General features: G+C 32.4%; 1 protein-coding gene across 1 annotated transcript; it reads left to right on the top strand.

Annotated features, from left to right (window-relative positions):
- Window positions 1-5,801: 5,801 nt before the first annotated feature.
- Window positions 5,802-10,589, top strand: SPCH1 (transcription factor SPEECHLESS). The gene is made up of 3 exons (XM_003523341.4): window positions 5,802-6,742; window positions 7,583-8,137; window positions 10,203-10,589. Exons 1-3 carry the CDS (start codon window positions 6,329-6,331, stop codon window positions 10,266-10,268), a joined length of 1,035 nt encoding a protein of 344 aa, XP_003523389.1. The 5' UTR covers window positions 5,802-6,328; the 3' UTR covers window positions 10,269-10,589.
- Window positions 10,590-11,025: the final 436 nt, after the last annotated feature.

Below are 11,025 nucleotides of genomic sequence, written 5' to 3'. Positions count from 1 at the left end.
CAGTTGCGTTTACAGACGATGAACTATAGTACAATTCTGCTTAATCTTTCATGCAAAATGGTTTTGTATTAGTGTTATATTAATTAATATCACCCGACAAACATATGTAGGGAATTAAATAAACATGGGAAGGAGGGTTGCACCGAATATAGGCTCCAATAGTCAAACGCAAGGGGATGGAGACATGGCATCTTTGATGGGGCATGGAAATCTAACAGAGAATCAAGCCTGTGGGACTCATTTTGGCCTCCAACATCCATCCCATCAAGAATGCACAATTACCAAGAAGCCCCAAGAATTTATATTTGTTTTTCCATCACTCTCTTTGAGCAAATAGAGGGAGGGAAAGAAAGAGAAAGATGAGAGAGGTTTAGGTGAAAAAGCAGTAATGTTTTGCTCATACATTTCGTGGGTGGTAATCAATGTGTTCTCAGATTGGGAAATGAATGAAGTTTTCTTAGAAAGGACCCAGCCTATTTAACTTCCCCTTTCATTTTAATATGTGTAGTATTGCAGTTCCTGTTTTCAAATTTTGTCCCACATTCCCATTTATGTTGTGTTGCAGGCCCATAAATGATCAAGATGGTTATATGCTTGAATTTAAGTAGGTATGTACAAAGATGCTCTGTAGCTTATCTAGATCCGCGTAAGCTAGCCTACCAAATCTCTAATAAGCATGGAAACTTCATGAAACAATATAACAAGATTAACGCCAATGTGGCTTCACAATAGTAGCTAGCCGCCACCCACTTGATTTTCTAGCTTTATCCTAAAATCAAAATTTGTGTGTGAAGCAATGGATGTGAGAGTTAATTATATTGCAGAATCTATTAAATCAAGTTGTCCAAATTAAATCAGTTCGTTTGTTTGATTATGCAAATGGTATAATACTACTATGCATATGTTACAGTACCGAAATAGTTATCACTATGGACACTTTTTTGTGTGTAATAAAAAAGGTGGTATTGTAATTGTCAAATTATTTAGAACAGAGGAACATACCGGGAAACCTCTGCAAGGAGTCGAAAGATTTCAAAGTCAATGCATACAGGACATGTATATGTAAGAACAAGGCCATGACATAATCCAGTTCCAATAACCAGCTTTTTCTGAAGCAGAATTTTCTGTTAGATAGTATGAAATCATTAATTCATGATTCTCCACCAAACTATTTTAAACTTTGAAACATAATATTACGCATTTACCCCAATTTTTTAAATAACTATGTGAATTTCAACTCAAGGCTGCAGAGTAAAGTCACGCATTTACCCATGCTACTTCATATGCATGTATTAGAATCTGGAGAAACTTCCTACGAACCCGCCGGAGGTATTGTGATTGCATGATTTGCATGTCCTAAAAAGTGATGTTCTATGTTATTAACACATCACACCATTCAAGAGCAAGAGACTAAAAACAGTGACAGCATGCAATATTTTGGACTTAATGATCCATAGTGATTAATAAAATTCAGAGCAGTTTGGCGTTATCTAATTGGGAGAGAGGGGGTTGGTTGTTGAGGGTGGTAAATGTGAAAATTGATGTATGATACCAAAAATATGGACGCATTTGGAGGAAAATAAATGTAATAAAACAAAAAAATCCTAGGCTGCATTATTTAATTTTTACTTCAATGAAACGCACTCCCATGCTTCACTAGCAATTACTGCTGCCAATTTGTCACCAAGGTGGTACCAGCCACCCTGCCACAGACCACAGTGACCCCGCATAGCAGAGAGAGTGAATGGTGCTTCAAATTTGCAAACGAATCATCGTAGACACGGAGATGCCGTGCCTAAACATTGAAAACCTACCATCATAGTAATAATTATTCGTATATGAAACTATGAAGCGACCAGACAAGTTGCAGATATTTGCCTCACTACTTGATGTCATCACTATATCATCTGCAAACATTTTCCTACATGCCACCCTCCTAATTTATTAATTTCTGCCCTCTATATGTGTAGTATATTCCATAAACACACATATTTCTCCACTTTGTCCTCTGTTACATCATGTGTATTAGCACACATGTGTGTGATCTTCTTAATTGTTATCTAATACTAGTAGCGTCTAGTTCAGAATTCAGATGTCATTTTGTATTCGTTAATATCTATTCAGTGGTCTGAGACAATCAGAAGGAAGCTAAACAAAATAACTGACGCACTTCAAGTAGATTGATTGATGAATCACTATTTTCTTTTTCTGAAATTAATATACATATGCGCTTATTGATCCGATTTCTGTTGTTATTCATTCCACTTGCCTCATCAAGTTGCACTTTTGTTTACGACCGTGTTGAGGGACGACTCATAAAGTTAATTATTTACATGTGTAACATATACTACATGCACAAACCAAAGAATTGACACAGTGGTACTGAAATGATACGCTGCGTTCACATGTGGAGGAACACCAGACTTCTATTTACAAAATACTACAAATGCACATGCTCATATATATATAAGTACACGCTAGACTTTTGTTTACAAATACTGTTTTCTGGAAAGATTTTACTTGGATGTAATTTGTAAATCTAATGATGTGTGGAGCTACATGCAAGTTCTTGAATCACGTTATTGAGTTTTTAGCCAACATTGTGACTGTAAATTTGTTCTGTGTGTTCTTGCCTGTGCACACAATGGGTGGACCGTGGACTGCAAGCGTGGCTGACTAAAACAGGCTAAAGAGAATAGCCAAACAATGAATATATATGTGAGATGATTAGTTAATAAGGAGAGACATTCATGGTAGCAAATCACTTGTCACTCGAATATTAAAATATAACATCTCATTAAATAACTTCATAATTTACACAGAGAATGTTTCTATCTAATTAAATTTAAGAGACAGCATGTGATTTCAATATCAAATTTATGACTTGTTTCCAATTTTGTGTAAACTAAACATAATAATGATTTGTTTATGAACGGAGAATTATATCATTTCATTCATAATTAAATTTTGGACACACGTAGGAATAAAATCAAATGCATGATGGCTAGAATATAATCTGACACTCTTGCAAGAGCATGAGCTGCACACGATTAACTTGCCTCCTAATAAAACACACCACAACAGTTTTGAGATTCGTGGAGCTTCTCTTGACGGTTTTATTTTTGATAATGACGCAGATCTATATTATTTGGAGAGATACACATAACGACATCTACCTCTTCCTTGCAATCAAGTTCGACAATGATATTCTGCATATTTAAATGATGTAGCCATGAAAGCGCTTCAGATATTTTGCTAGCAAACATTGTCCAGTATCATCTCTAATGCACACACCATATCCAAAAAGGCATTGATCAGGAAATATTGCTGTGACTACATTGCATTTGAGAATGCCAACGGGTGGTTTAGTCCATCATAATTGAAACATAAAATAAGGGATTGTTTAACTTCATTACATGACACAAGAATTGTACGAGGATCTAGTTTGGATTATCATAGCCGTCATTAAAAAAAAAGCGGTTTAGACAAAAATTTTGTCAATAATTTCTTTGTTAAGTGCCTGGCATCGATTACAAATTAGACTGTTAAGAAGTGACATTCAAATTTTGAGGAGCCTAGATTAATTGAACGTCGTTATTTGAGCTTGACTCTACAGGGAGCAGGGAGCTATGGGCCTACTCTCCGTGAAGAAAATCAAACAACAATAGGAAAGTGTTGGGTAGAACATTCCATGTTATTCAATTAAAAAATGTTTAATGGATTACCATTAACCACCTATCCAACATCTACAAAGAGAGATAAAAATATGAAAAGAAATATAGGTATGATAGAATTTGGGATGTGACAGGAAAAGAGATTGAAAAAAAAACAAGAAGTTTGATAGAGTATTTAAAATTAAAAAATATCTGTGTATCATTACTCTATTTAATACTAATATTTATGAAAAAAAATGTTACATGAACTCTCCTAACATCTATTTAACCCGGGAGAGAGAGAAATATATAGGATTGATTGAGTTTGTGATATGATAGAAAGAAAAAGACAAATAAATAAGAGGTGTTGATAGTGTATTTGAAATAATAAAATGTATTTATATCATTATTCTTATAAAAAAAAAAGAAGTGAGAAGAGATAGAGGAAATGATAAGGGTTCATCGGGGAATTTGTAAAATATTACTAGTGTATATCATTATTCTTATTTTAAAGTTGAATATATAACTAATTCTAATTTTAAATATTAAATCAATAACATATATATATATATATATATATAAATTAATCTCAATTATAATTTTTATATTAAATCACATGTAATCATATGAACAGACAGTCAGGCACTGACTCAATATAAATACGATTTTTTTAATAAAAAACATTTTAAATCATAAATAATACATTTTTTTGCATTTTAATAATTTTTATTCTTTTTTTAGTTCCATGAGACCACTAGTTATATAAAAGAAAATTAACCACTAACCCACATAAATATGTTGGTCCATATTTCTTATAATTAGAAGAAGAAAAATTGTACCGTTTCTTATACAAAAGATTGGAGGAATTAATTATTTTGTTAAGAACTAGGAAAAATCGTGGGAGAGAGAAAGAAAAGAGTTTAAATAAAAGACTAAAGTTGTCAATTTGATCCTTTTATTTATTTAAATTGTTTAGTTAGTTCCTTTTATTTTTTAAGGTTTTAAAATCTTTTATTTTTTAAAATAATGAAAAGTTTGGTTTGAAAAAAAAAAAAGACATAGGAAAATAAGAAAAAGAAAGGAGGTGGGAAGTCGTTGCACGATGTGTATGTATAGTTTGAAAGAATGTGAAGCGATAATTGCAGGCTTTTTCAGATATAGAAAACTAGCGTGCATCACGGAAGGACAACATTCACAATTTATATATCAGTGCAGTGCCTTCACTGGCCGGGTATTGTATATAGTGAGATTTCATTTCATGCTTATCTGAACATTCTCCACTTTTGGCTTTGCAGCAATAACGGTTTTCCCATTAACACCCACATTAAATATTAATACGCAGAAATTCGTTGTATTTCCCTCATAAAGAAGGTGACCTAGCTAGATACTTCAATTCTCTTTTAAATTGTGCCACCGTCATCTCTGGCCCCGCTATATGTTTATCAAATCCTCATTCTTCTTACCTACAAGCATTTCAAATATACACCGTTAAATATGCTCATAACTAAACTATAGGGCTATTCATAATTATAAATAAGAGTAATCACTGCTTTTAAATATTAGTAACTCGGTTAAATATATACGTTCCGCTGATAGTTTCTTTTCCTAGAAATTCATTTTCCTCATTGAATATCCTAAGAAAATCATGTATGGAGGTTAAATTTTATGCTGAAAACCATGTTTTGGTTGCATCACACAACACATTTGTCAAGTAAGTACCTTTTTAATATAGTATCCTATGTATGAAATATTATATACTATACACATTTGTGAAGTAAGTACCTTTTTTTTCAACTACTTGACCCTCGATTTAATCAGCTACATATGCATCTATCATACAGAAACAATGCTAGCTACTCTTAATGCAAATACATTAATAAATTAAAGTATATATATATCCATAAATTTAATGGACATCAATTCAAGTTTAAATAATTCACTGTTCATTCCCAAAAAATTAAAACATCTCAGTGACATATTAATGAAGGATAGCAGAGATATTTATGAATGCAAATTGTAACGTGGATGCGCAGTGATTCTTGACCCCCCTCTCTCTTCTGTCCCTAATTGTAAAAACAACACTCTCATTGGCGTTATATATATGCTCATAATTAACATCAACTGATCAAAGTGCTTGGTAAGGGCAAAATAACTACGTACCTACCTAAAAGTTGCATTATACTATTAGGTATTAACCAGTATCCAACAGCAGCATCCATTGTTTTACAATACACCATACCTGTATCATTACTATAGAATAGAAGTTAGTATAAAACCCTTTTCTTTTCTACATTCTCCCTCCCTCCCTTCTCAAAACTTTTTCAGTTTTCATTATTGTCACAGTCTGATACTGCTTCTGTGAGAGATAGTAATAGCAGTATAGATCCCTAGGAATCTAAAGGTTTAAACCACATATTTTTGAAAAAGGGACCATAACAAATCAGTATTCAGTAGTAGTAGTTGATGGCGATCGTTTAGTCTCTATCACATCAACACCCCCTCTCAAATTTACTTCTCCACACTCTCCACCACTTTTTCTTGATCTTGACAACCTCATATTTCATGAACCCTTTCTCATTCTCATCCCCACTCAAAAACATTTTTCCCGGTACTTCCCTTCGCTGGTTTCACGGAGAAGAAGATCGAATTAGCTAGAAATTCCTAAAGCCTCCAACATGGACGATAGCTTATGCGATATTTTCGATGACAAAGAGTTTGGGAGCGAACACTTTGGTGGGGACGATCTCTTTGCCATTTTGGAGAGCCTAGAATCGGACTTCACCGACTTCCCTCCTCCCATTAACGAAGAAGCTGTTGTTGCTGCTGTCTCCAAAGACAATAACGAGGATGTCTCAAGATTGGTGTCTCAAAAGTCAACCTCTTCGAGTGCTCCACTTGATTCCGAAACTGAGCTTGAAACCTCTTCCAAAACCAAGAGGCAGAAGCTTACTCCTACTACTCCAGAGGAAGCTAACCCAGATGGACAACAAAAGATGTCTCATATTACTGTTGAACGCAACAGGAGAAAGCAAATGAATGAACACTTGACCGTGTTGAGGTCGCTTATGCCTTGCTTTTATGTCAAAAGGGTACGTCTTAATTTTATTTGTCGCTTAAATTAACACTTCTAATTCTAATACTTAATTTGTTTTGCATATATATTCCACCTATACTTACTCTTTATACTTATATAGTTTGCATCCTTGACTTTGTTTTATATCTCAAAAGCTCCTTAGTTTCATCTTGAGTTTTTGTTTTTTTTAGAAAACTTAGATGCGCGCAGTTTAATTTTCAAGTGTCGCTCTATAATTAAAATTGGAGTTTTTACACTAACGGTGGTCAATATAAATTTTCAAAATAAAACTTTAATTTTAATAGAAAAACATTAAAATCATTTAAAGAGCTGCATTTTTCTTATGAGCAAATTTATTATTGAAAGGAAGCAATGCAGAACCAGTACAAGATGTACCCAGTTCTGCATACAGCAGACTTATACAAGTTACAATAACTTGAAGACCTGCATGTAAGTTTTGTCTTATTTTTAAGGGGCCGGGGGAGATATACAACTTGCCTTATGAGTTTAGATTTGAAACAAAACGCGGTTTCATGTTTTAAGTGAGATCCTTCAAGATGCAAGCCACTTTAATGGAATCAGAAAATTAAGGGCATGCATTTTTTTAAAAGTATCCATTATTAGTTTAAAATTGTTTTTATCTTACAAAAATATAAACTTTTAATTTTTATTTTTTTAACTATATGGTTTCATATTACGCTGTAAAGTGTTATTTACAGAATAAACTAAGTGCACCATGCATTTTTGAATCTCATCATCATAAATACGTGATTATATTACAAGTAAAGTTGCAACTTAATTACATTGTTATCAATTTTCTATACTAGTACATTATTCAATCCTTCTTATTCATTAGGGAGATCAAGCATCGATAATTGGAGGAGTGGTTGATTACATCAGCGAGTTGCAGCAGGTGCTCCAAGCCCTAGAGGCCAAGAAGCAAAGAAAAGTCTACAGCGAAGTCCTGAGCCCTAGGCTCGTTTCAAGCCCAAGGCCTTCACCACTGAGTCCTCGGAAGCCCCCTTTAAGCCCGAGACTGAACTTGCCAATTAGCCCAAGAACTCCACAACCAGGAAGCCCTTACAGGCCAAGGTTGCAGGCGCAGCAAGGCTACAACAACATCATTTCACCAACCATGTCCAACGTCTCTCTCGACCCTTCTCCCACTTCTTCTGCCAACTCCTCCATCAACGACAACATCAACGAGCTTGTTGCAAACTCCAAGTCCCCCACTGCTGACGTGGAGGTCAAGTTTTCAGGTCCTCACGTTCTTCTCAAAACGGTGTCTCAACGAATTCCAGGGCAGGCTATGAAGATTATAACGGCACTTGAAGATCTTGCGCTCGAAATCGTTCATGTCAACATTAACTGTGCTGCGGATGATACCATGCTAAACTCATTCACTATCAAGGTACATTCTTATTTCATTTATTTCCTAATTCTTCCTCCTTTTAATTAAATTTGTTCCCTTTATATAGTCACCATCCTAGCATTTAATAAAGAAATTTGTATTTAAAAAGACTTAAAGCACCACATGTATTTTTTGTGTCTATTAATATCAAATATTTATTAATTTAATCAATAACTAATTTTCATTCTAAGAGAATCTGATTGATTATTTTTTAGTGGAATTCTTTCTTCTCAAGTCTTAATTATATAGTTTTTTATTCATAAAACTCAAATATAAAATCTTATGTATGGAGATTGATTCAAATATTACTTGAATCAACTACTTAGTAAAAAATCACATATATGAGTATGTTGATTAAGTATATTAAATATAAATGATGAAAATAAAAATGAAAATGAAAAAGAAGACTGTCAATGAATTTCTGCCTCATCACATGTATACCTGAATGAGATGGAAGGTATTGTCTTTTTTTATGAAAATATGTTCTATTAATGACAGCTGGATCAAAGGTTGGTAAATCTTTTTCTTTATAATTTTATTTCTTTCCAACTTGGCTAACTTCCCTGATGCTATCCAGCTTTTGCTTTAAAATTAAAGTTTAAAATAAGTTTTTTTTAAATAAAAGTAAAAGTTATTGGACAGTAAGAAATTAACAAAATATTTAACTATTTTAACTTAAAAGATCATTTTAAACTAAAATTTCCCTGTTATTTTTCACATTTATTAGTTCACAAATCACAATGAGAGAAAAGGAGGCTAAAATACAGTAAAACTTATTTTTAAAAATTATTTCAATTAATCTTTTTAGAAAGCTATTTTTCCTCCTTTTTCTCTCTTATGAACATTAAGTTTCTTAATTTATTTAAAAAAATTCTCTAAATATATTTTTTCATCTAATTTCCCTTTTTTTTAAAAAAAGAAGAAGAAGAAGTTAGAGAGATATAATGAGTATATTAAATGAAAACTCTTCTTATTAGGAAACATAAAAATTATAAATATAATCATTAGACAGTACTTGAATAGTCAATATTAAAACAAAAATATACATGAACATTTTAATTAAGTAACCATTTAATCATTAACTAATTTTCAATGTTAACATTCATATGTAATTATATAAAAATAAAAATATCCTTTTTTTTCTTTTACATGTGTCAGCTACACAAACTGTCCCTAACGATGCAAGTGAGAAACTACAATTGCTTATAGGTAAAAGTGAGATAGGCTAACTCCTATAAGATGTTCTAATTATAATCTTCTTTCTCTTTCATTTGTTCATGTTCTTATTTATTTATATGTTTAAAAGAGGAAAGAGAATTTATTTAGTTTTCTCTTATAACCATACATAAAAAAAGTATAAATAGTAGTAAAGAGATGAGACATAAAAAATCACTTTTACTCTTCACATTTTTTTATTAATGTCGTATTAATTTACATTGAAGTGTAAAGGTTAATTGAACCCTAATGAACAAATATGTTTCCCATTTTATCTTTATTTTTTACAAAAAAATAATAGAGTACAGACTACAGAGATTGTGTAAAAATTAGCTAATGTTAGTATATATGTAATCGTCATGAAAACGGTTTGGATTTTAGTTCTTCCATCCCCACATCAAGAAATAAAACTTCACAGTGTAGCAGTCTGCAACGTTTAGCAAACCAAAATAATGTCAATGATGATATTGAATTGAATGAATAATGACAATTTTTTTTTTCTTTTCTTTCTAGTATATATGCCCTATGCATACTGTGCACTTCTTTAATGCAGTATGTAAAAAAAAATAGATGGTTTGTTGTACCTGATAGTACTGACTGTATATTTTTTCACTGCATCTACCCGAGAGACCAGGGATACAACATGGTTCCATTCAGACATTTGTCCCCATTCGCTGATCGAAAAGACGAATATAAATTACTGTGTCGTTTTCATTTAAATTAAATTGGTTAATTTCATGCATGGAATAGCTTATGATTGGATATATATGTAGATGTATGCTACTTACGTGTTCAATTTAGGTTCACTAATTATTGTGGTTTCTTTACATGCACTCGTATGTACATATAGATTGGAATTGAATGCCAACTCAGTGCCGAAGAACTCGCTCAACAAATCCAGCAAACATTCTGCTAATTATAAAAGATGGGTTATGTTTTTCCAGAGTCCAGACCAAACATCAGCTTGCATGCATCCCTCTCTCTCTCTCTCTCTTCTCTTATTGTGTTGTACGTACCTTGCTGTACAAATAACAGAGAACATGGGAAGAGCCATATTTAATTTTTCAACCATTTATCATTTTTCTTTCTTTTTAATTATTACAGCAATTGCTAGTGTAATTCCTCATGATGACAAGTATTAGCTAGTTTATTAGTATAGAGTGACACCACTCTCTTGTAATTGACCACCGTACGTCAAGCTTTGATTTGTGTATGAATTAGATTTTCATTTCCCAAATTGAAACACTCGCCAACCGTTACTGCAATTTTTGGTTAATTTTGCGTTAGGTGCTCAATTTGTCTTTCAACAAGCGTTCAAAAAATAATTATATTGAACGAGCTGGAAAATATAAGCATTACGCTATCATTTATTTTTTTGTTTGTTTATCCTTTGTCTTTTACACAATTTAATCCTAATCAAGTTTCGATTGTGGTATATAAGGTATACAATTATATTATTATAAACTATATTATCGTATTTATAATTTATATATCTATAAAATTTGTCCAGCAACTAGTCACGCGCGGGCTGTTACTGGACAATAAAAAGATTTTTTTTCATTTTCTTTTTATAAAAATTTCACATTGTTTTTTTAAATTTGTGCTATCAGCATGGGTTCACACCTAATTTGTATAATAACTTGTGTTTTGTATGGAATTAATTAAGTTTACAA

This window comes from Glycine max, chromosome 4, assembly GCF_000004515.6.
Source record: "Glycine max cultivar Williams 82 chromosome 4, Glycine_max_v4.0, whole genome shotgun sequence".
In the NCBI taxonomy this organism is placed as follows: Eukaryota; Viridiplantae; Streptophyta; class Magnoliopsida; order Fabales; family Fabaceae; genus Glycine; species Glycine max.
The sequence above is the reverse complement of the archived record's forward strand: the minus strand, read 5'-3'. Positions and strand labels throughout refer to the sequence as shown.

Excerpts from the sequence above, each read along its gene's own strand:
- SPCH1 (XM_003523341.4), top strand. The coding sequence starts at position 6,329 with ATGGACGATAGCTTATGCGATATTTTCGATGACAAAGAGTTTGGGAGC. Across the intron at positions 6,743-7,582 it reads CTTGCTTTTATGTCAAAAGG|GGAGATCAAGCATCGATAAT; the intron begins GTACGTCTTAAT and ends CTTATTCATTAG. Across the intron at positions 8,138-10,202 it reads TAAACTCATTCACTATCAAG|ATTGGAATTGAATGCCAACT; the intron begins GTACATTCTTAT and ends ATGTACATATAG.